Source organism: Suricata suricatta, chromosome 6, assembly GCF_006229205.1.
Source record: "Suricata suricatta isolate VVHF042 chromosome 6, meerkat_22Aug2017_6uvM2_HiC, whole genome shotgun sequence".
Lineage (NCBI taxonomy): Eukaryota > Metazoa > Chordata > Mammalia > Carnivora > Herpestidae > Suricata > Suricata suricatta.
Genome location: NC_043705.1, coordinates 91581715 through 91608513, shown reverse-complemented (window position 1 = coordinate 91608513; position 26799 = coordinate 91581715). Strand labels below are relative to the sequence as shown.

Sequence of the window (26799 nt, the reverse complement as noted above, 5' to 3'; positions counted from 1 at the left end):
GGTTTTTTTCATTTCAGCACTTTACATATATTATGCCACTCCCTTCTGGCCTGAAAAATTTCTGCTGAAAACTCAGTTGATAGTCCTATGTGTATTCCCATGTATGTTACATTTCTTTTTTCTTGCTTCTTTTAAGATTATTTAATTTTTGACATTTTAATTATTATGTCTTAGTAACCCTCTTTGGGTTTATCTTGTAGGGCTCTCTGTGCTTCCTGGATCTGGATGTCTGTTTCCTTTCCCAGGTTAAAGAAGCTATTATTTCTTTAAATAACCCCCCTGCCCTTTTCTCTCTCCCTTCTAGGACATCTATAATGTGAGTGTTAGTACACCTGATGTTTTGCTAGAGGTCCCTTAGCCTATGATCATTTATTTATTTAAAAAAATTTTTTTAAACAATTTATTTTTATTTTTGAGAGACAGAGAGAGACAGATCATGAGCAGGGGAGGGGCAAAGAGAGAGGGACACACAGAATCGGAAGTAGGTTACAGGCTCTGAGCTAGCTGTCAGCACAGAGCCCGATGCGGGGCTTGAACCCACGAACTGTGAGATCATGACCTGAGCTGAAGTCAGACGCTTAACCAACTGAGCCACCCAGGCACCCCTAGAATTTTTTTTTAAATGATCATAGGCTGACAGTTCATGAGTTTAAGCCCTGTGTTGGGCTCTATGCTGACAGCTCAGGGCCAGGAGCCTGCTTTGGATTCTGTTTCTCTCTCTTTGCTCCTCCCTGCCTCATGCTCTGTGTCTCTCTTTCTCAAAAATAAACTTAAAAATTACTAAATTATTTTTCCCTTTTGCATTTCAGCTTGGATGATTTCCACTACCCCATCTTCCAGACCACTAAACTATTCTTCTCATCCTCTAATCTGCTGTTGATTCCTTCTAGTTTATCTTTCATTCCCATCATTGTATTCTTCAGCTTGGTTTTTATATTTCCTATCACTTTGTTGTTCTCACGGAGTGTTACTCTTTTCCAAATTCACTGACCATCTTTATGACCACCACTTTGAATTCTCTAACGGGTAGATTATTTCCACTGTTTAATTCTAAGATTTTGTCTTGTATTTTCACTTAGGACATACTCCTCTGTCTCCTTGCTTTGTCTGATTCTGAGTTTCTATATATTAGTATCAACTTTGTCTCCTGAAGGTAGTGGTCTTATGTGTGAGCCTTTGGGGCCCCAAAGCACAATTCCCCTTGGTCACCAGAACCAGGTGCTCCTGGAGTGTCCCGTGTGGGCTTTGTGTACCCTCCTGTTATGACTGGAAGGCGACTACCGTGAGTGCTGGCTGAGGGGCCTTGCAGTAACTGTTGTGGGCAGGTTGGTGGTCTCCCTTCCCCCCGAGGACAGAAATTGCTTTGGAGGGGTGCTGATTCCAAAGAAGGTGCCTACTGGGTGTAGTATGTCCACAGGGGACACCAGGCTGAGTGGTACTAGCAATGTAGCTAGCTGGCAAGTGTCAGAACTGCTGCCCACCAGCATAGGTCCAGCCGAACTGAAAAAGGTCAAGAAAAATGGTGCCCAGCAGCACTTCTGTTCCCAAAGTTCTTACAAATCTCTGCCCCTCTGGCATAGACCCAAAACTTAGTCAATAGCTCTCCTACATTTATGGCCCAGGTGTTTTTCAAACTGCTGTCTCAATTCTGGGGCTCAGAGGGAGATTATGCATGGGACCTTTTAAGAGCAGGATTTTAGTAAAAGCCCCTGGAGCTAAGCCCTGCCAATTTTCAAAATCAGGTCTTCCCAGTGCAGATTTCCAGAGCAGGGGATACCCAATTTGGGGTTTGAACCCCTTACTCCTCAGGAAGGTCCCCTGTACCTGTGGTATTCCTTGTTCTGTGGGTTGCTGCCAGGCAACTCCCCCAACTTCTGGCTTTTTGAGTGTTTGGCTGAGTCTTGGGGTTAGACTGTGTATGAACCTTCCAAGAGAGGAATCCTAGAGCACTTTGGAATCCCTAGCCATCAGCTCTTTGGGTTTTTCAAGCCAAATGTTCTGGGAGCTTCTCTCTCTGGTACAGATCCCCTAGGGGTGGGGGTACCTGATAGGGGCACAAAATCCTTCACCTCCCGAAGTGTTTCTCTGGTGAAATCCTTCCGATTGTGTTGCTGTATCAGCATGGGTTTTTTTTGTAAAATGAGGCTGGCCTTGCCCACATTTTACTTTAGTCAACGTTCTATATTATAAAAAGCTTACGGATGTTTTTCTCCCTTTAATCCCAGATTATTCCTTTAATTGGCAAATGTAGTATACTTAATTTTATTGTGTTTATGAAGATACTTTTTCTATTTTTGATACTTTATTAAAATATTAAAAAAATACAAATAAAAACTATTTTTTCAATTTATTTGAATAACATTCTGTTCCTATATGCTACTTGCCCAACAGAGAGAGGGTTAAAACAACAGGAAGGGCCGAGAAGAGCTAGACTTTAGTTTCAGTTCTGCTAAAAACCAGCTGTGTGACCTGGGACAGTACAATTGACTTCTCTGAGCTTTGTAATTCCCTGTAAAGTCCTGAGTCTGATCCAGCAGTCTGTGAGTGCCCGGACTTGGCTGATCACTGGCTACTGGTGTGTGAGAGATACCAGGGTACCTCTAATTTGAAGTTTACTCTTAGATGAAATCTTCATTTTTTTTTTTGTCCAGTTTCATGGAGTCATAAGAAGTAAGACTCTCATCTGTGAAGAACTGTACTTTCTAATGATGGGAAGATGGGGGAAAAACTAACAATTAACTTCTTACATGAAAGATTAGATAAGGATACTTTCTGTACAATTAATTCACTCAGCAAGTCTTCTCTGCGTCAACTATTCAGGATAGAGGTAAGAGTTTGCCAAGTCCTTGTTCTCAGAGTTTACATTCTATTGGTAATTTCAGTTACAGCTTTAATCAGAGTGAAAATGTGGGAGTAAAATATATAAAATGAAATAAAAAGATACACATATTAAACAACCTAGAGAATTTATTTGGAAAGTAGGAAATAAAAAGTATGATTTAACATTTAGAATACGAAGAAAACTAGAAAAAGTTAAACTACAGAAAAGAAGGCAGAAAGTACTGAAGTTGGCCTAATGACCAGCCAATATAAACAAGCAAAACCTAAGCTGTTTTCATGCAAATAAGGATTAAGGAGAAGAGTACAAGAAGGTTTATAGAACAGGTCACAACAAATATTTAAAAATTTACATAAGAAAATGTACATAAATGAAAAAATAAATTAGATGATTTACAAGCAATGTTTTATAGGTTACAATAGGCTATAACTTAGTTTATAATGAATAAGATTTGTAGCACATCATACATTTTTACATCACAGATTCATTGTTAGAAGAATTCCAACATGACAAAGCTCAGACTTGACAACAATGTGATTAGAATAAGGCAACTTAAACTGAAATGGCTTGTGTAAGTAAAGTTCAACCATACAAACATCTAGATAGGATTTGGTCAGTCACTGGGCAGAAGACAAGTGCCATTCAACTTCAGTTAAAAAGCTGAAGTCTCAAGGTAGTTCAAATAAAAAGGGAAAGCATACAATGTATAAAAATTGTCTTTTAATATGACTTCTATCCTAATGCCATCAATTATATTTGGGACCAAGAAACTAAGATATTGATGTTAGGTGTATAAAGTTACCTTTTGTTTCTATATGTTGTAAACTAAAAAGGGCCCCTCAGGAAGAAAGTGGTACATTTCAAAATGGCTTAGTATCTGCAGTAACTACTGCCGGTGACAGGTATGATGTCCATGAGTCAGAGACACAATGTGAAGCATAAATCATCTCAAACTATCTGCGTTACTTATATATGCTTTACAAATTATGTAAAAGCTGAAATGTTCTTTGAGAGCTATTGAAACTGTAAGTACTGTAACGAATGAAAGATGTTAAGAAATACTAAGAACCAAAAACCTCAAAACAAAATGAAAACAAAACCAGCAGTATCTCAGAATTGAAATTTAGTTGCATATTTCATAGAATTCAAAACCTTCAACTTCATTTACTCCCTTTGAAAAATACATTCCTCATTAGTTCTTTTAAACACAAAATTAGTGGCATTTTTAGCAAAATGACTAAAAACACAAAAGAAAAATAATCTCTCGACTACACAAAGAGCCAGAATGGAAAGATTTCTAAATTTAAGGGAAAAAAATTCCCCTCAAACACATTATTCAGCACAAACTCTAGTACTTGGAGTCCCAGATCAACTCCTTGCTACATTATTTTTGTCACACCCATCCATGTACAATTTGAGTATCCTCAGATAATTATGAGGATAAAAGCATTTTAGGCCATCATATTTGATGTAGATGACTAGAACACACATTTCAACCCACCTGGATATAACTAAAACTGTTTTATACATTTTGCTACAAACTGTGTTTGACAAAAGCAGTAATAATTCTTGGAGGGATCAATCTCATATCTGTTCCTACTCACAATGACCAGAAAGGAGAGCTTGAAGACAAGGGCCACTGAAGAATCCCAAATATATCTAATTTTCATACATTCATGAATTTAGTAGGATGTTTCTTTTTGCACAATGGAAAAGTTCTAGTAATGCCCACATAATTTTAGAGTTAATTCAGTAAAAGTTTCTGATACTTCTACAGATTAAAGCGCGCACACACACACACACACACACACACACACATAAAACCTCTCATATTACTTGAAGATAGACCTACTTGGCCATTACAGGCAGTAACATAACATTATGAGAGAATAACTAATACCATTCTATTGGCTTGGTGAGAATCCAGAATCTAGTACCTTTCAACATATACAAATCAAATTAACTCCAAAACACGATACCAAATATCTAAACAAATGTGTTTAGTCTTTCCAAATGCTGCCATGAATGGAGCAGCTAGGTGTCTTTCAGGATTTTGATGATAACTGAGTCCTTTCCCATTGTAACAAATCAATTCCCTCATTTTACAATGAAAGAAAATAACATTCAAAGATTTAGATCAGTGGCTGGCACTATTTCTAATATAATCCCAAATCACACTCTCACATCCACTGAATACACAAGAGATAACACAGGCAATAGAGACTGCTTTTAGAAGACATCTGAACTTTTTAGAAGTGGAAATTACTCAGAATTTAGACATATGGTCAAAAAGATGGGGGGATTTACTTTTCAAGCCATCATTATTTTTATTAGGCTATTAAAAATACCTTAAAGGAAGAAAAACATTGCTTCTTTTGGTCTTTGCTGATTATTACTAGGCTCAGTAGAAAATAAGACAATTACTATCTCAAATATTGAAAACAGGCAGTAATACAAATAAAGCACATTATTTTCTGAGGCTACCTGACAATATAAACAAAGTTGACTGAATTCCTTCGGTATTAGAATAAAACACTCTAAAATAAACTTACTACGAAAACAGGACATCAATGATATTTCCTGGCAAATCATCTTAAATAAGGTCAAAGAGTATTAGAAAAAGGCAATATATTTCTAATATTTTGTTTATACATACCACAAACCAGTAAGTTAAATGCAAAATAATGTACACTCATTTTTTCTGGTGATTAGCCTTAACAGTTTTTACATGGCTTTAAATAAGAAAGGATTTCTAAACTACATTCTCAAATGCAATGGACTAAAAAGCATAAAGTGCTCAATAGAATAAAAAAAGATACACCAAACAAAATATGAAAAATTTTGCAGATAACAAGCAAAGTGGTTATAAAGAATATCTGGAAACTATTGCCTTGCTAAGCTTTCCACCCCAAGAATGCAACCTTAAAAATCAAGGCAAGACTGCTCTCAAAAGGGAAGAGTCCCACTGGACAAAGAGGAAAAAAACCCTTTCTTTCCCCTCAGCTGCATCATTTTTCTTATAGAAACAAACTTTCAGAAACTGGTACTTAGAATACAGTAATCACATTTGTATGTAAAGGTAAAAAACTCAGGAATTTTAGGGAGTCTAATATTTGGCAAAAAAATCTGGACCTCTTGAAAGACCATCAATTGTCCTGTATGTTATTGGCAATGGCATTTATCTAAACTAGGAGCTCACCTATTTAAATCAGAGCAGCTGAGCCAGGAATGCCCGGGTTGACAGTCAAGCAAGTCTAATACTGTGTCTATGGAGAAACTGGGTATAGAACCGAAGGCCACTGGTTCTAAGAGTCTCTAGTTAAAAGGCAATCTTTTTTGGGGCTTGTGGGGAGGGTTGGTGGTGGAAAGTTCTAGACCTGTGTTCTTTACCAAGCCCCCAAACTGACAGTACTTTTTGCATATGAAAATATTATCAGATTTTAAGAATGAAAATTAAATCCAGAAGTTATAAAGAAGATTCTCTTGTGTATATAGAACACAATGAAGAATTAAAAGGGTCTCTATTTTGTCCTTTAAAATGGTCTTCTCAAAATTCAAGTAGATGAGGTTGGGGGAAAGGGATTTAAGTCACTGGAATCCTCAAAATTGGCATTAGTGAAGAAAACAGACATTTTGGAGATTGTTGAGGCCAGTCAGGATGGGTCTTAAATAACTTTATCCAGTGTATCACTGGAAAAATGATACACAGTATGATGAAATGGCAGGATTCAATGTAAGATATTTTTGGAATAGTCAGAAATACAGTTTGTCTTTGTAAAATAAACTAGCCCAAACAAGGTACTTCTTAATCTCTATTTAAAAAAAAAGTTCCCATATTTTTCCCATAAAAAATAACATTTCCCATATCCCCTCTCACATATTCTTTTAAAAGCCCTTATTCATAAAGTTTTAATGGATACATGATACTGTTCATTTCTAAGAGCTAGTTCTGGAACTGCACTGTCTAGTAAAGTAGCCACTACTCCAATGTGTCTACTGAGAACCTGGAATGTGGTTAGCCTGAACTGACATGTGCTGTGAAGTATAAATACACACTGGTTTTGAATACAAAGTAATAAAAAGCATGGTATTTCCTAAATAACATTTTTATATTGATTATATGTTGAAACGGTAACATACCACATACAGTGGATCAAAAGGAACTGTATAATCAATATGATTTTCACCTGTTTTTTACTTTTTAGATATGCCTACCTGAAAACATAAAATTATATACTGCTCACACTTTACGTTCTTAAGTGGTATAGTTTAACAGAGCTCTGAGGCATTATGGTGTTTGAGCTTAGAACCAAATCGATTTACCACTGTATCCTTACAAAGAATTTCATGAGATTATATTAAAAAAAACAAACAAACCAGAACCTTGGCAGTCTTGATCACAACTCTCTTGTTCTCCAGTAATTCTTGATTATACATGAGACTGGCCAAGAGCAACAGTGGTGAAATGGTTGTTCACTGTATGTATACTTTAGTAGGAAATTTCAGTTTTAAAGGAAATAAAGTATGAACCACAGTCTCAAATTAATCAGAGCATTGATCAAATTAACTTACATGGTCCCTGACCATTCCCCCCTCCTTTTTTTTTTAAGTTTTTATTTATTTTGAGAGAGAGAGAGCGTGAGTGGTAGAGAGCCAGATGGAGGAAGAGACAAAATCCCAAGCAGGTTCCATGCTGTGGGTGCACAGCCTGATGAAGGGCTCGAAATCACAAACTGTGAGAACATGACCTGAGCCAAAACTAATAGTCGGATACTCAACAGACTGAGCCAGCAAGGCACCTCTCCATTTCTTTCTTAAAGATAGCCCTAAATCTATAGCTGCTAATGTAGTTTGACACAAGGTACAACTTGAAATTATCATTTAAAAATAAAACTTTTTGTACAAATGTCCAAACCACAAAATTTTCAACTGAACACATAGCTTTTTGTAAAGAAAGAGCTAGCCACAACAGTGGAAAAAGTCAGAGATGTTTAGTCATTGTCAGGTTTCAAAATGGCTTACTGACCAAACACAAATGCCAAGTTCCAAATATTCTAAATCCTAAACCGTTACCTTCCATGCTTTTTCCTCTAAATATTCACTCCTATTCATATGTTCAAGTCTTGAGATAAACAAAACTGAATTTTAAGTATCTGAGCACAAAATGTGAAAAGTATTAGGAGAAATGTCTTTATCAAGCACCTCTACTGCAACTGTTCTTTATGGAGCAAAATCATGTTCTATAAAAACATACTAATACTTCTTTCTTCCTGTAATGTAAACAATTTTTAAGCTCTTCCATGTACATTCAGATTTACTGGTAATTTAAGGAAGTGAATATTTTCTCCAAGTCTACTTCGTAAACCATTAATTAAGTAATGGTCTTGAATAACTGCTGAACTACAGGACCTCCAAATGTTGCTGCCAAAGTAAAAATCTGAAAAAATTTATAACATCATAAAAAATGACTTCAAAATAGAGAACAAATTCCAAGGCAAAAGAACTTACATAATTTGAAACTATAATGCCTTTATTACTAAAATGTTAAACACTGATCCTTTTAGAATTCTGTAATACTGCCTCAGACTCCTACAGTTTCAAAACAACTCATATTTCAGATTCCCATCACATCTGTTTAGAATATGATTTTGTTGCTGTTTATAAGATTAAAGTCTCTAGCTTTGATGGTCAGACCTAATTAAACAGAAATGATTTCGTTTGGGCCCGAGATAACTGGTACAGAAAGGGCACAGACCTCTCTATCAATGCATGCAAAACACACCCTCTTAAAGAGTCCTGAGACCTCCTTAAATGGACTTTCAAATAAGTAATTAAGCCTCCAATTAAAAATCAAAACATTTTTAAATATAATGATTAACTTAAAAATACAGAAAGTGCAATATCACCAATCATGTGCATTTTCTAGGATTCAGTTTAAAATTCAGGCTAATACTTAACAACAGTATTTTAATTGAAAAAGCTTATACATCTGGAAAAAGATGACATAAACATGCTCTTTTATCCGGGGGAAATGTTGACAAAACTACAATAATGAAAAATTAATTTTGCCTTAACATCTCTAAAATCACATCAAAATGATCATCTTTGATAGCCATTTCAGTAAGTTTGAGACAGGGTATGTCACTGTCCACTAAGTTTGATACAGGGTATGTTATGGTCCACTTACTAGTAACCAAAACACATAGAACGCACTTATAACAAATATTCAGATTCAATTATTTTCAGGAGCTAAACATTTCTGAGACTTTAAGATTTGTGTTTGAGCATACAGTACTGCAATGTTGGCTACATAAAATAAATAGAAAATCTTCTCAGAGGAAGCTCAATAATCAGAGGCTGTATTGCATTTAAGGATTTAACACTGCCTATATACAGAAGGGAAAGCATTTCAATTAGAAATACTTCACATTACCGAGCTCTCTCTTTTAATATGGCAACTTTTAGCAGCCTACCATTCTGACATTTAAAAATCAACAGCAGTAGTGCTACTCTGTTATCCTTTGGTTCCCAGTAATGATGCCTCTGGTTTTCAGTTCCTCTTGGATGACATTTATTAGGAGAGAGAAACCTGACATTTTTTAGCTGAAATTTGGCAGCCCAAGAAGTGCACCAACTGCTCCAAAGTATCCCTGTATGATTTAAAAACAATTATTAATGCAGTATAGTTTTTAAACTAGCATACAATATTAATAGGAACAGATACTTATGCATAATCTATTTAATAACCTCTATTTGGAAATCTACCAATTTCTGTGTTGTCAATTAATATTTGACAAATACGAAACACATATTTTTTTTGAGGGAGTACACGCAGGAAAAGAGACAATCTTAAGCAGCCTCCATGCCCAGCACAGAAACTGATTAAGGCTTGATCTCATGACAGTGAGATCATGACCTGAGCCATGAACAAGAGGCAGATGCTTAACTAACTGAGCCCCCAGGCACCCCTGAAATACGTACTTTTAAAGTGTGGCTCTTAGACACTAAAAAGCTTCTAAGGTTATTGCTGCAATTCTGTACCCCTCTCCCTCAAACACAATTCCTTTAGTTCCACATGCCAGCCTCCCAGCACAGAGCCTGCCATGAGGAGCCTGCACACCAGTATACCATTCTGATCTACATGGTGACAGTGGGGACAATGAAACACAGATACGTATAAGGGAATAATCTGAATATGTGTTATTAAAATTATTAATATGTCCAACTGACCAGAAACAAAATAATTCAAGGTAAATTTACTTAACCCAAAATATTATATGAACTGATATTTTCAAGTGGATATAGTAAATGAACAGGAAAAAAAAATCTTGAATAAACTCCAAAATTTTAACAATGGTCATCTCTGGAGGTGGGGGTGAGGTTGTGGTGAAAAGACTAAGAATTTTCATTGCTAAATTATATATTTTTGTCTTGTTCACATTTAATATATGTTATTTCAAGGGAGAAAAAAAAAGCAAACAATTTAATGAAATAAATCTACTAAGTATACAAGCAGTCCCAGCATGTAAGGAGCTCATTAGACCTAATATTGCTCTCTCTTGGTCAGAGAAAGTGGGAAACTCTATCTTAATGGGGTGTCTGCATTAATGGGGCATGTATATGGAGGTTACAGTAGCCCCTATCCCCCCAACTCAAACTGAAGTGTGGGACTCCATATACTATTTAGGTAAATTGTAGTTTTATTCTTCTAAGTACACAGCAAGAAGCAATACATAAAACTTGCACATAAAAAAAGCATGCTATTAAAATTCACAAGACAGCATTTTCCTATCATACCTCATGCTCTAGAAACAATGCTTTCAGTTGACCTTTTGACCAGTAATCCAGTGCATACGCCAGAAGTTTCATTGAGAGAGTATTGACACGTAAAAAGTTTCCCACAAAGACAACTCTGTTTATTTTCTAAGAGAAAAGAACAAAGAAAATGACCTGAAATAAGAATTATCAAGTAGATTTTATAATACAGTAGGGTTTAGAAAATCTCTACTTAAAAATGTAAATAGTCACTACCTTTTTTTAGTGTCTATTACATTCCTGGTACATATACCTCTACCTCCATAATCCTGAATATTTAAAATTTAGTTCCCGATACATCACTACACATTTGACACAACCTATAGAATATACATCAATAGCCAAAAATGTTTACACTATGGGCTTTGGCTGATAGAGAAGTGTCACTGCAAGTTCAGTGACTGTGACAAATGTACCAATCTGGTGTTGGATGTTGACAGTGAGGGAGGCCATGTAGCTGTGAACCTAAAATCTGTCTAAAATATATAGTCTGTTTTAAAACAAATTCTGGGGGGCGCCTGGGTGGCTCAGTTGGTTAAGCCTCTGACTTTGGCTTAGGTCATGAGCTCACATTTGTGGGTTTGAGCCCCATGTCTGGCACTATGCTGACAGCTCAGAGCCTGGAGTTGCTACTGATTCTGTCTCCCTTTCTCTCTGCCCCTCCCCCTCTCATGCTCTATCAAAAATAAAATATTAAAAAAAAAATTAAATTCTGGAAAGACCCTAGTAAATGATTTTAAATGATACTTGTTTTTGAAAATGGCCAATAATCTATTAAGGAAGTAGTTTAGGGGCGCCTGGGTGGCTTAGTCGGTTAAGCATCCGGCTTCGGCTCAGGTCAGATCTCACGTCCGTGGGTTCGAGCCCCGCGTCGGGCTCTGTGCTGACAGCTAGCTCAGAGCCTGGAGCCTGTTTCAGATTCTGTATCTCCCTCTCTCTCTGACCCTCCCCTGCTCCAGCTGTCTCTTGTCTCTCAAAAATAAATAAAAAGCATTAAAAAAATTTTTTAAGGAAGTAATTTAGAGAAATATTATTGAGATTAAAGGAGAGAAACCCAGGAAGAGTACTTTAAATGCGTTTAGAATTTTAAAAAGACTATGTAAACTTGAGGCTTCCAGCATCTCTGGCCCCAGCCTAACCCATCAAGTCACTCTCTGCTAAGATGCCACTCACTAACTTAGTTCCCTAGATACCTTGAAGGCAATCTTAGATGGAGGATCTAGTGTTTCAATCTCCAAAACGCTTTTCTCCTCTCACAATAATATACTGACTTTTGAGTATACATGTTTGCACACTGAGTTTGGACAGTGTAAGCTATGGCCTCAATCACTATTAAGTGGCCAATGAAAATCTAGATCTAAGGGCTAAGAAAAAAGGTCCCAGATTGTCAGCCTCCAAAAGTGAAATATTCCCCAAACTTAGGTTAAAACACCTGTTGGTGGCTCCCTACACCAAAGTACTCACTGTTACGGAGACACTTAGAACTCTGGATTTTAACACAGAATAACATGCATGAGTATCTTATCTCCCTTAAATATTTATCCAAGGGTCACATTTTCAATAAAGCCTTCCTTTAATAACCAAACTACTCAGTGATGTGTCTTCTGCCATTCTCTTTATCTTGTTTGGTTTTCTTTTTTAAAAAGTAGCTTTTAGGGGCTACTTTTTAGGGGTAGCTTGATGGCTCAGTCGGTTAAGTGTCCAACTTCAGCTCATAATCTCATGGCTTGTGGGTTTGGGACCTGTGTCTGGCTCTGTGCTGACAGCGCAGAGCCTGGAGGCTGCTTCAGATTCTGTGTCTCCCTCTCTCTACCTCTTCCCCAGCTTACACTCTGTCTCTCTCAAAAATAAAAACATTAAAAAACAAACAAACAAAAAACTTTTATCACCTAATACATACTAAAAAATTTACTGTATTAGAATAGATGGAAGTTCCACAAAGCCAAGGGTCTTTATTTTTTTCACTAATATATCCCAAGTGCCTAGAAAAATGCTTAGTAAAAAGTACTCCAGATACTCACTCAATGAATAAATGAGTGAACAAATGAAAGGTTCCCTCAAAAAGCAAAATTTCCAACTCATTTAAAATTTTGATACTTACAAAAATTAAATGGGCAAATAATGGTAGGACTGTGTATTTACTCTTCTTCAAATAAAAATAACCCACAATAAGGCAAATCTACGAATATATGCCTTTCATCAGTATGTATCATTCAAAGTACATGTGAAGAACAAGTCTCAATGCCTTCATAGCCCTGTACAATGCTGCTTGATCCATATGCAACAAGGCAGCACTGTAAAGAAGCCAAAGGCAATAAGAAAACTTCCAAGTACTATGCTAATCAAATGCAACATTAACAGCAAAAAACCCCCCAAAAACGAACAAAAAAAAAAATCCTTTCAGTAGTTACCTCAAAAAATGTCCTATGTTTGAAAAGAAGTTTCTATCTTCAAAAGATTTAGATTGTATATTTCTGGAAAAGCTTCTAGATAAATTTGAAATGTAAGGATCTATTTGTCCTACTTTCAATATGAATTATCTGCTTTCTTTAAAAGAAACATAATTGGGTACATATGACATATTTAGCTAATGAACCTTGGGATTTAAAAGAGATGAATAATCTCAATCCTAGAGACCTGCTTAAGGAACATAAAGAAGTTCTGCTATACATATATAAAATTTCAATCCACATTTTTCTTATAGTTAATTTTTTTACCTCATTAACAGCACACATTCGTGCCACAGAACCAATGTTATTGGTGATAGTAACTAAAGTAGCTCTCGCTAGATCTTCTTTACTAACAGATTCTCGCTTCTCCTTATAAATCATATTTCCAAAGCTGCAAAGAAATGAAAAACAAAATCAATTCTGATAATAAGCAACATTTTGAGGGAATATAGCCTACGGATAAATGTGATACGTACAAAATAACATATGTTAACAAGGTTACTGACTGACCCATTGAACTATACATAGCAGAATACTGGAAACCACCAAAACACAACAAACTGATAAATCCACACAATGAAATAGCAAGAAGCTGTTAATATGGGAGGGAGGGAAGGAGAGGGAGAGAAAAAGGTAGAGAAGAGGGTGAAAGGAAGGCAAGAAAGAGAAGAAATGAAGGACGGGAGGCCGCAGATAGACTAGGAGATATTGCCTACTGGGCAGTATATAGAGTATGCTGTATAATAGTATACAAATATTACCTTCTGAAGGTTAACTTCTGTAAAAGGGGAGGATAAGGATATGTATTTATATTTGCATAAAAAAACTGAAAGGATGCACAGAATAAAAATGGTTTCCTACATGGTATACTTGGGAGATTTCTTACTGTGTATCTAATTTTTAAACTACATGTATGTTCAAAATTTGGAACCTAAACTGGGTAAGAGTAAGCCCCCTTACAACTTCCTAATATATGCTTTCTAAAAATTAAATAAGCACCTTTAATTACAACATAAATATTAAACTTACCTAGATGCTACAGCCCAACCTGGCAGACAAAATCTTTCATAATCTCCTCCATAAATATCACGGACCAGCTTGTCGGCTTGGGTGCTGTCACCTTTGGATGCCATCTCAAGAGCCTCTTCAAAACTTTCACAGCCAGTCAACAGACAGCATAAACCCAGAAAGGTACCCCCTCCAAGGCTAAAGAAAACAAAGAAAACTGGGTAAGTTACATTTACACACTGTATTCTTCCTCCAGAGTAAAAAGGTGTAGTATTTATATATTTAATAAACACAAAGACTATATTGCTAATGCCAAGTGCTGAAGTATCAATATAATTTAGGTAAGAAAAATGACTAGCAAAACCAAATTTGTCAGATGAAATAAACCAAAGGGGAAAATAATCACTTGGTAGAAGCATCATGAGGATGGGAGAGAGGTTTTATATTTCCTATTATCTTTACCATTTCCTTACACTTTGTAATTGCTAAAAAGTGCTTTTATGTAAGTGGAAAACCAGTTTGTGTTAAAGATTACTATATGAATTAAAAGGAGAAAATCTGTAACTCTAAATAGTTTCCAGGAAATGATTTAGTGAAAGGCCTATTACTTGGTCTGACAAGAGTGAAATCAATTCAATATGATCCATAAGCATTTAATGTAACCCAAAATGACTATGGTGAGAAAATTGTCAGGCTGGTCTCAATATGTTGATGCCAGATATTTACTTGGTTCTGTTATTCTTTCCCTGTAATACTCTGGCATAGAGCGATACAACAGAGGTAGATTTTTAGCCACCACAGAGATACAAATTTACATCTCACTGGGGCGCCTGGGTGGCTCAACTCGTTAAGCATCCGACTTCGGCTCAGGTTATGATCTTGCGGTTCATGGGTTTGAGCCCCACATCAGGTTCTGTGTCTCCCTCTCTCTCTGCCCCTCCCCCACTATGCTCTGTCTCTCTGTCTCAAAAACAAACTATAAAAAAAAAACTTAAGGGGGCGCCTGGGTGGCTTAGTTGGTTGAGGGTCCAGCTTCGGCTCAGGTCATGATCTCACAGTTCATGGGTTCGAGCCCTGCGCTGGGCTCTGTGCTGACAGCTAGCTCAGAGCCTGGAGCCTGTCTTCGGATTCTGTGTCTCCCTCTCTCTCAGAAACCCCACTGCTCACGCTGTCTCGATCTTTCTCTCAAAAAAAAAAAAAAAAAAAAAAAAAAAATTAAGTATCACTTAGGGGCACCTGTGTGGCTCAGTCAGTAGAACACGTGACCCTTGATCTCAGGATTGTGAGTCTGAGCTTCATAAAGGGGGTAGTTTACTTAAAACAAAAAAATTTAAGGATCACTTTCATAAGAGCACTACTTTAAAATGCAAATGAGATTTTTTTCATAAACCCCAAATTCTTTCTTTCTCAAATAAACAAGGGTCTCTACCCTCCTTAAAAAACTGATTAAGTATATATCAGAATCATACGGACAATTTAAAAATTTCATTTCACAATACTTCAGGCATTACAGAAAACATTACAGGATATTTGGAACATTAATGTTATCCCGTAAAGAGCTCATGTTAAATTCATTCTGTAAGAATTATCATAATGTTACCTAATATAATACTTAAATATGAATCAATTTTAATCAGCCTGCAGGCTGACCAGTGCCAAGCTTTAGGCTTAAATAGATCTATAAAGGGGTGCCTGGGTGGCTCAGTTGGTTAAGCATCTGACTTCGGCTCAGGTCATGATCTCACAGCTTATGAGTTCGAGCCCCGTGTTGGGCTCTGTGCGGACAGCTTGGAGCCTGGAGCCTGCTTCTAACTCTGTGCCTCCCTCACTCTCTGACCCTCACCCATGCACATGCATGTTCTCTCGCTCTCTTTCTCTAACAATAAATAAATCATAAAAAAAATTTAAAAAAAAGGAAAAAATGTATCTATAAAGTAATAAAAGACATGGAGAGAAGAATGCTTTGGAAAATAAAAAGTCATTGGAATAATTCCAGATAAAAATTCTCTCTTACAATTGTGGAAAGTTTGGTGCCAACTGATACTAAGCAAATATAAACACTTAATGATTTCCGTTTGAGTCTTTACACACATACCTTATAAAACAACATCTGCAACACTTTAACTTCTACTTACATATCTACATTTTTTTTGGCTATTGCACAAATACATGTTAGGTTAGCATTAATGAGCTCACAACTTCCATATATAAAACAACATGAATGCTGCAGTAAGGAAAAAAAGGTTACTACCTTGTCCCGGTTACTCGCTTATAGTTGTCTTTGGAATGGACTGCTAAAATACTGACTCCTGAACCAATGTTCACTATCAGCAGTGGATAGGGATCATCCAGGTTAAAAGGCATCTTTTGGCATTGTTCAGGTTCTGAGGCATTAGCAAAATAATAGCACTCTGCTTGTCCATTGAAACTGACAGAATCTATAAACAGCAAGCCCTTTACAAGGCAGTCAAGTTCATCTAGTTTGTGCAGGTGGAGGTTTCCAATCTGTAAAACAAACAAACAAAAAAACCAACACCAAAACACCAAGAGTTGTACAAAGTGAACAAGTGACAGTACTTTTCAGAGCCTGACGCGGGGCCTGAACCCACAAACTGTGAAATCACGACCGAGCAGAAGTCAGTGCTCCACCAACTAGGCCACCCAGGTGCTCCTGAACAAGGGACAGTATTAAAAATATTTGACTCAACTGCACTGTATAATTGTCAAGTACTTTATAAAACTTCAAAATCATCTATACATTTTCACTTGTTTTGTGTCAAAATCTCCTAAGTCTTATGATTCTCAGTGATGGTGGTATTACCTCTGGAGGCATTCTGGAAACTGGTGGGGATATTTCAGTTTTCACAAAAAGAAAAGGACCAAACTAACATTTAGTGGGCAGGGACTTGGGCATCTCCCATGGGTGGGGCAGTTGTGCAAAACAAAGAAATATCCCATTCCTGCTCTATCTTTCAGTGTCCTAACAGACATTTTTGTGGGTAGCAGTAGGAAAATTTGTTTATAATTAACTATGCCTATGTAAACACGAAGACTTCTTTATATCGTTTTAATACACACATATATGCATATATACATATATATATATAGAAACACATATACTAAATTTGCTTGGAATGTAACCACCATATAAACTGAGGGAACACTAGACTTCCATACCAATCTGTTAGCATTTGTGGCTTTAGAATTTATGGTGAATTTATGTGTAAGTGCCAGCATCTATTTCATTATGCCCCTCTTATGTGATCCTACTAGAAAAATCTACCAATATACAAATACCTTCATTTCCTATCTCTATATTATACTTTGGGTACTAGTTTGAAATTATTAAATTCATTTCAGCTTAGTAAAACATGTATTAAAAAGTTTGGTAATTTATTTGTAATAAAATCTTAGAGATCACTTCCTCTGGGAAGCTTTCATTCTCCAGAACTTGTTAGGTACCATGCTACTCTGGTGTTCTCATGGCACTACTTTTCATAGTAAAAGTATTAATTATCAGACATGGTACTTTTACTTTTAACTCATTTGTGTAGTTTAGACTACTATACTCTTTAGGGGCTAAGACTATTTTATTCCCAGCTGAGTTCTGTCTAGCATAATACCTGATATATACTAAGTGCTCAATTATTAGCTTAATAAATGATTGAGTGGCAACAAAAAGTTATTACAGAACTTCATCACTAGAAAATATTGATAGTGGCCACGTGAAATGAAAGCTGGCATGAAGGACACTGCTTTGGTAAAAAGATTCAACATTAAATATCTCATGTCCAAGTGGACTGGTCTCAAATTTATGAAATTTATGTTCAAATTACTCAATAAGTTGAGTAAAAATCAGTATTATCCATCAAAAGAATAACAATTTAGACTTAAACTATTCTTAAGTTTAAGGGGCTCACTTATGTGAGCCATGTAAGTGATCACTTATGCCCTATTAACAGATTTTTCTTATATAAATCTAAGAAATTAAATGGTCCACTTGCATATTTTCAAGGAAAACAAATTTCAGTAGCCCCAAATGTTAACTTTCTAATCTTTACTCTAATGGAAAAAACTAGAAGCTTGGCAACCCCCCCCACTAGCACATAAATCAATGCTTACATGTGCCATATCCAAATGACCCCCGTGAGACAAGAATATGGTAAGGCTGACAGATAAAATATGGAAAAGGTGGTAACAGGGACTTTCATTCAGATGTCTACTAATCAAAAGACACTGGCTTCAGCTGTTTTTCTTTGGGGGGATGGCCCTAGGAGAGAGGACTATATGGATAATATACACAGAACAATGCAAATGCAGGACAGTAATGATGAAAATAATTCAAACCCCGCTTATATCTGGCTTCATACACTACCAAATTCATTGAAATTTCTTTTTATCGTAGCTTTATAGCAGTCCCTAAACCTTGCAGGTTTTACCAAATATTATGTACAATAAGCCCAAACAAATGTGGATGATTTTTTATTCAGCCTACGAAGGTGTTTAAGTGCCCCCAAATGAGGGGCGCCTAGGCTGCTCAATTGGTTAAAAGTCTGACTTTGGATTTTGGATCAAGTCATGAACGCAGGGTTATGAGATGGAGCCCCATGTTGGGCTCTGTGCTGAGAGTGGAGCCTGCTTGAGATTGATTCTCTCTCTCCCTTTCTCTCTCCACCCCACCCCTCCCCAAATGCACCTCAAATGAAAAGCTTATCATGAATATAAACTTCATCTGTATCCATGCAGGGGGAACTAAGAAACATATTAGATGGAAACCTAGCTTCATGTTTTAAAAATTAAAGAGAATGGGTATCAATTTTTGGCTTTGAGTAACAGATACCTACTGTGCGGAAATCTTCTTCAAACTTGTAAGCACCACCTCCTGTAGCACATAGCACCGTATGTAATGTTGAGAAGTTTTTATCTCTTCCCATTTGGATAAAAGTAGGCAGGTCATGGGTTGGAAATCTGATAAAGTGCAAATTCCCTCTTCGGCCAAAAAGTGTTAAATCCTTCAGTTCAAGGTGTACATCCCGAATACCAGTGGATCCATATGCTACATTAGAAGTCAAATATTTCCGGATACTTTTTAAGCTCTCAACTTCTTCCTGTTCTTCCTCTGCAGTGATATCAATAGGTTCGAAATAGGAGAGCTTTACTAGAGTCCCCCCAATGTCCATGCCAAACCATGGGAAAGCTGTGGATTAAAAAAAAATAATTTTAACTATCTACATTGGCTTTAGAAACACAAATTAATTAGAAACTATTTAATTAGCCACAAATTTCATTCACTTTGAATCATGCCATCAGTATTTTAGGGTTAGATGCATCTTCTATGTACAACCCAACTTTCCCCTCTGAAGTTATTACTGTGTATATTTTCTAAAAATTTGTAACATAGGATGCTTAGAGCTGGCCAAAGGTCTTTTAATTCCTGGTCAGGTAGGCATTCCTTTTCATTTATTAAATACTTATCATATGCCCCAGGGGATATGTAACCCAAGGTAAAAGTACCTCCTTAACAGGACTATACGACTTTAGAAAAGTCATTAACTTCTCTGAATCCTAGTTTCTTTAAGGTCTGTTTCTATTTTCTGGGATCTTAAACAAGATGATACTCAAAAATAAATTAATACTTATAATACATACATTACAAAATGCCTCAGGATAAAATGTATTTAATAGTTTTTTTATGTATAAGTTGTCAAAGAAAACTAATTCCCTCAAATTCTGTTTCTTAAATATTCGTGTTTGTTATGTGTGACTATTTAGAAACCAGGAACATACAATTCAACAAGATAGGATTTTATACATTTCTCCATTACAGGTTTTATATTTACTGAAATTAATAATATTAAATAGAAGAGTAATTCTCGTCTTTTTCTGGAGAAAGAGCTCATGTTTCTTTCATTTTTTTAAGCTCATCTGTTTTTGTATTTGAAACCCAAGTTGCAGATAGAGGTCTACATTAAAGGCAATCTTAAAATAGAAACTTTTCTAAAAAGAAATTAGTAAAACGATGTAAGACCATAATCTGGGTGGCAGTAAGACCCAAACAGGCAAAATGCTTTTATGCCATCTGTAGATTTTTATAAACAAAGATGTAAAGAAACAGACTAAATTTTCTCAATTTTTAAATCTCATTATCAAATAGCAATACTAACAGTTACAAAGGGAATATTCACACCGTTTGTCTTAAAAGAAAAACCAACACAGAGTAGCTCTACTGATCTGATATATCAGAGATGCCCTCAGAATTTTCCCAAACTGTTGAACAGATATGCAGTTAGGACACTTTTCAATGGTTAGTAGATAAAACATAGAAATTCTTATATAACCCAAATGATTTATCTTATTTGATTAATACTTGATTCTAGATTTCATGTGGGTGGGTATCCAAATCACTAATGCCATATAACGTATATTTTGGGATAGAAACATTTCTACAAGTTAAGTTTTATTAAGCCAAACATTTTTATTTTCTGAAGTTCAAAATACTTTAAAAATTGTTTAGGTTTATAGTTTTTCTTCCTTTGCCTTTGTCAAGTGTCAAAATATACAAATAAAAATGTTATTTCCCAGTGAACTATAAAGCTGAAACATTACCAAGTTCAAAGTTCATATTTTTATTTTTAGTCAGAAGTCTCCGTCTATTCCTAGGCTTATAAATAAGAGCATTGCCATTCTTGAAAGAAAAATAAACCCAATTAACACTTATGTGAAGAACTTTTAATTCTCACATGAAACCATAGTTTTTAAAAGGATCTTCCTGCCTAGGAAGATATTTTAAGTTTACAGATAAAACTCTAAACCTGTGCAGTTAGCACCAAGGTTTTTGACCCCAAAGGTCAATTACAAAACACCTAACTATGGATAGAGTAGGCAGGATTTCACTGAATGAAATCCTATTTGTGAAGTCTAAGGTGCATGAAAGTGTTAACTTATTCTCTCTCAGAGACAGAAAATGGCTGTTTAGGTATAATTATCATTAAAATGATAAACAAAAACAAAAATCTTCCACTGCTGCTTCTTTTAAAAGGTTTTTTCTTGATCTAATTTGCCTGAAACAACTAAACCTGTCCTACCTGACTGAAAAAGAAAATTCCATGCAGAAAGTAAAAAATCTGTAAACAAAGCTGTTTTATTACAGTATACCAAATCCCTCATTTCTTTTAAATTACATTGACTGCTGAAGAATATAAAATATGTATGACATAACAACCATCAACAACCACAAACTCATGAAACAGAATACTATCAATTTCCTTTTTTTTTTTGTAGGCTTCACGCCCAGCACAGAGCCCACAGAGATCAAGACCTGAGCTGAAGTCGTCTCAGATGCTTAGCTAATTGAGCCATCCAGGCACGCCTACCATTCAACTTTAAACCTTTGTGTACCTGGGACGCCAGGTTGGCTCAGTCAGTTAAGTCTCCGACTTCGGCTCAGGTCATGATCTCATGTTCCTGGGGTTCGAGCCCCACGTCAGGCTCTGTGCTGACAGCTCAGAGCCTGGAGCCTGCTTCGGATTCTGTGTCTCCCAGTATCTCTGCTCCTCCTCCTCTCATGCTCTGTCTCTGTGTCTCAAAAATAAATAATAAAAAAGAAAAAAAAATCTGTGTACCCACTTTTGTATACTAAAGAAACACAAGGTTCTCCGAAATAACTTCAATTAAGTTGGAAGAACTCTATTATTTCTTTAAGGGTTACTGCCTACAGAGATAGACTTTCCAAACTAAGAATGCAAAGAGCTCAAGACTCATCTCACATCTAGCCTATGAGATATCTGTTCTCAAAGGAAGGGTAACTAGATTGTAGATGATGAGTTTCTCACTAATCATCCCATGCAAACTAGAACATTAACATGTTCCCTCTATTTCTTAGTAAATCTCACTTAGGACAATTCTCTTAAAATCAGCAAGTTAAGGAAGGTGCATACTGAAAGAGAACTCAACTCAGCCTTGCCACTGACTCAAAAAACAACCCAAAAAAATGTAAGTTCTCTTTTTTCCTTTTTATAAGATTTTATTTTTTTTAAGCAAGCTCTACACCCAACATGGGGCTGGAACTCACAACCCTGAGATCAAGAGTTGCATGCTCTACCAACGGAGACAGCCAGGCGTGCAGCACAGAACACACAAATTCTTAATTATGATTCACTCCTATCATTTAGTAAGTGGTCAGAGAACTGCTCTTTACAATTTCCAGCACATTAAAAATATATGTATATTTATTTTGTCACTGACCAAAATAGGAGGGGGAAAGGGACATGAAGCTCAAACTTTATTTTCAATGAAAGAATGAAGCAAATAGGTTATTAAGTACAACCACAGGTCCACTAATAGCTCATGAGGTAAGAAAAATACCAGTTTCCTAAAAAATCAGGCAAGTATCTATACCTATAGCTTTGTTGCTTTTAGCCAAAGGATAGGTTAAAAGCAGGTTACCAGTGCATGAACGGTCTACTTCCTGCATATATCCCAAACATTTTTTATTCTTTGAGAATAAAACTCTCTACTGCCAAGGTAAAAAAACAAAACAAAACACACATTTAAAAAACAAAGCACAGGGGTGCCTGGGTTGCTCAGTTGGTTAAGCCTCTGACTTCAGCTCAGGTCATGATCTCAGTTTGTCGGTTCGAGCCCCGCATCAAGCTGTGCTGACAGCTCAGAGCCTGGAGCCTGTTTTGGATTCTGTGTCTCCCTCTCTCTGCCCCTTCCCCGCTCACACTCTGTCTCCATCTCAAAAATAAACATTAAAAAAAGTTAAAAAGAAAAAAAAAGCACACATTTCATAAATACAAATACATATTTCGATGATGGCAAATATGCATTGCCTTCTCCAGACTTTCCTAGAATCTCCTGTGATCTACTTGGACTTCAATAAAATAATAGCTCATATTCTATTTCTTAGCTGAGCCTAAGAGAGGGGCCATTAATTCCCCATAAGTAACAAAAATATCCAAAACTACCATAAGCGATGCTACCAAGTATTATCTTTCTTTCCAGGGTGGATCATGAAGAAAAGTGCATGTACAAGCACCTTTTCAAATGATTAAACAGCAGGAGACATCTAGCCACAGGGCAAACTCTTAGTTTCTAATAAGATGAGTTACAAGAGTTTGGTGTCTTGCTAGATGTTGTAAAGGGGTAGGGGAGAAGTATTAATGAACCATTTAATTGCTATTGGCCCCATGCAGATTTCAACCCAAAGGGATCCTATGCCAAATTAGGATTTAACTATTCTTTAGCACACATGAAAATGTTCAAGACATCAGTGGATTATTTCATAAAACAAAATTCTAAAATGGGCATGTGCACTGGTAAACTCCAAGTGTGCTTCAAGTTCTTGGATAAAAGACATTTTGCTCTTCCCAATCATCATTCCAAATAAAAATGTTGGTGTTTCAAAATAGACTAAGAAAATAATCACCTTCACACCTTCAGTATCACAATTCCTTAGAAGAGCATCATGTAAAATTTTTTCCCTTTGGAAAATTAGGTTCATCTAAGGAAATGTTAGAAACTATCACATTAAATTGTACCTTATTATCTACTGGAGGTGGTAATTCTTAAGCAATGATTCAATTTACAATCCAACTGCACATACATGTCATATACTACTCTCTAGTCTTGACAAAAGCTTAGTTTTGGTTAGCAAAGCAGAGATTCAAAAACCTTTATCTCATCAAATTTTAAAAAAGTATCTTCCATTATCCCCTTGTTAATCAGGCTACACGCCTCAAAGCAAGATAAAGACGGATCATACCTTCAGAGACCATGTCAGTCCAGGTAGAGGAACCCATGATTGTTTGGCTTTTTAGTATCTAATATTTAAGCAGTATGACAAACGTAGGTAAAGGGAAAGCAAACAAACATTGCCATTTTTCAAGTTTTCACAGAAAGCTAGAAAAATTTTCATTAGAAAATTTTTTCATGAAGATTAATGTTTGATTCATCCTTCCCTTGGGAGTTGAATTAACACATATTTCAAATGCTAACCTTTTACTTACAAAATCCAGAGGATGAAATGGACTCCTTTTATTTTTCTGGTTAATTACATGCATTTATTTGGTTTATAACCTTGTAATATACTATTGATGTATCTAAAAGCAATGTCTTCTAACCCTTTGGTGAATGAAAGAGTGTGAAGCCAAAGCCGCTTGTTTAATGCTGCAATGCATGTAAAGATAGTGCTTACACATAGGAAGTGCTCACTAAATTTATAATTATAAAAAATAAACCTATACGAGTACTCAAAAACAACACAAATACATCTTTCACTAATCTGAGAGGTTTAAAACATCAGAAATAACACTTTCCAGTTACACATATTTATAGCTCATAATTGAAGTACTTCCCCTCACACACGAAAACAAGATGTTCTTTACTGTCCTTGTGAAGATCTGAGGAAGCAGTAAAGTCACCTTTGACACTTAAGAAATGGAAAATGTTTCTTTAGACTTCTAAATCCTATTAACTGATTTGGGTTTCAGCATGACACCTTGAGCATTAAGTCTCCCATGTAGGAATAAGCAACTTTTAAAAAAATAGGTGCTCCTATAGGTGCAACATAAAGTTTATTTTATAAACCTTTAATTATCTTTGCTGAAGCACCTTTGACAGAGGTGGCATCATACCTGATTACAAGTATGCCCAAATCTATCAAATAGAATCGCTATCATGGCAAAAAGAAAATACCCTAATAGAATATGAGCTTGTCAAAGTTCAACTCATTCTACCAAATGGAAGTTCTAAGACAAGGAGGGAAATGTGTTAGAGGATCGTGTCCAAGTGTTCCACATTACTGCATCTGATAAAGCTTAGTTTGTTTAAAAAAATTTTTTTGTTTTATTTTTATTTTTGAGAGAGAGAGAGAGAGAGACAGTGCGAGCAGGAGAGGGTCAGAGAGAGAGGGAGACACAGAATCTGAAGACAGGTCCTAGGCTCTGAGCCCTCTGACGAGGGGCTCGAACCCACGACTGGTGAGATCATGCCAGATGCTCAACCCACCATGCCACCCAGGCGTCCCTGTTCAAGATCAGCTTAATTCAGCAAATGTAAAGAAAATTAAACCTGGTTCTATATTAACTGTCACTTAAAACCTTCCCATCACTATCTGACAGACTCCTTCAATAAGAACTCTTTCAAGATCACAAGAAATCATCATTAAAATATATTTTTTCTTCAGCAAGCAGATAAAAAAAATCATCAGGTTAGAAAGATTCGTGTTTAAGTACTTAGATTAAACTATGTCCTGTGGGTGCAGGAAAAAGAACACTGGACTAGGAGGAGTTCACTCAGGGCCCTGAACCTCATTAGCACCATAGGTTGGTACAGCCTTGGAAAAGTTACTCTAAATAAAGAAATTCAATCTCCTCATCAATAAAATTAAGCATGAATTATCTCACATTTAAATAACAATCAGTTGTTTCAGAGTAAGCTGCCTCTCCCTGGAGGTAAGAAGAGCCCTGATGGGCCAGAAGGGAAGGGGTCTGAGCTCCCTCCGTTTTATCACCTGAGACACTAAAATCTGTAAAATATCAATACAATCCTAAAATATAAATATGCATCCTCGCATTCCTAGTTCCTCTGGGAGAATGGCCTTAGAAAGTATGAAATCACAATGAGTGATTAAATAAGCTATTTACAGGAGTAAAGGTTTTTAAAAGGCTAAAAATAAAAGAAAGCAAATGAAAGCTTATCTGCTCTTTCAAAACATGGGAAAGAAATGCTTTATTTAAAAAGTTCGTACATATATACTGGCGTAAAAAATCCTGAGTATTCACCAAAATATTAATAGTGGTTAGCCCTGAGTGGCGGGAATACCTGATTTTCATTTTATGTGTCTTTTTCCAAGCACACACTCTCTAGTTGTTCAGTCTAAACAAAAACAAGCCAAGGCAATCACCCACTGGTAGATTACAGGCGTGTTTTAAAAAGGCTCTAATTGTTACAGCAGTGACAACTCCCAGGAACACACCAGGATTTCAAGGACACATGCGGGAAGCTCAGAAATCAGTATTAAAAAAAAAAAGGGGGGGGGGGGTTGGAGGTAAATGCACCTACACAAATGACACCCATTTTCAACCTGACTTCAAAGTCAGCTGGGGGAGCAGACTGGTAGCTCCCGTCCGGTCTGGCAAAACCCGAAATCAAAAACTCCCCCAAGCGCCTCCCAGATCTCGAGAAGGAAGTGGGAGGAAAGGGCCAGGAGGCGGCAGGCGTTCGTCACGCGCACACCGGGGAATGAAGAGGGAGCCTCGACCCCGATGCTGAAATGGTCCTTCCGCCCCCATCCCGTGCTGGGGGCCAGCGAGGGGTGACGGGCCGGGAACAACGCCGCTCCGCCAAGGCGCTTCACACGGGGCCCAAAGTGCTCTCCCAACCCGGCGGGCCCCAGCCCCCATCTTACAGGGTTTCTTGGCATCCTTGATCTTCATGGCGTCTGCCTAAGGAACCAAGGGCAGCCTCGGGTCCGGAGCACGGATGGTACTGGGGTAGTGGCGGCGACTCCGGAGGTGTCTGGGCCGCGCGGGAAGGCCCGGCGGGTTCCTCCCCTCAGTCCCGGCGGGGCGGGCCTGGGGCGGGGCGGCGGCGCCTGAGGCGAGGCCCGGCCCAGGGGGCGGCCTCCCCACCCCCTCGAGGGTGTGCCGGGACCGAGCGAGCTGGGGAAGGCCTCCGGCCTCG

General features: G+C 37.0%; 1 protein-coding gene across 1 annotated transcript; it reads right to left on the bottom strand.

Moving 5' to 3' along the window:
• Positions 1–8348: 8348 nt before the first annotated feature.
• PANK3 (pantothenate kinase 3) lies at positions 8349–26793 on the bottom strand. Its single transcript, XM_029942890.1, has 7 exons — positions 26525–26793; positions 18957–19309; positions 16364–16617; positions 14134–14310; positions 13372–13495; positions 10637–10762; positions 8349–9489 (listed from the first exon to the last, which is right to left on the bottom strand). Exons 1-7 carry the CDS (start codon positions 26550–26552, stop codon positions 9439–9441), a joined length of 1113 nt encoding a protein of 370 aa, XP_029798750.1. The 5' UTR covers positions 26553–26793; the 3' UTR covers positions 8349–9438.
• Between the last annotated feature and the right edge of the window lie 6 nt (positions 26794–26799).

What these genes read in the sequence shown, in the direction of transcription:
- PANK3 (XM_029942890.1), bottom strand. Translation starts at nt 26,552, where the DNA reads ATGAAGATCAAGGATGCCAAGAAACCCT. An exon ending in AAGCGAGTAACCGGGACAAG is followed by an intron (nt 14,311 to 16,363) that starts GTAGTAACCTTT and finishes TGTTTTCTTTAG; the next exon opens with CCTTGGAGGGGGTACCTTTC. An exon ending in GAATGTGTGCTGTTAATGAG is followed by an intron (nt 10,763 to 13,371) that starts GTAAAAAAATTA and finishes CTTTTCTCTTAG; the next exon opens with AAAATAAACAGAGTTGTCTT.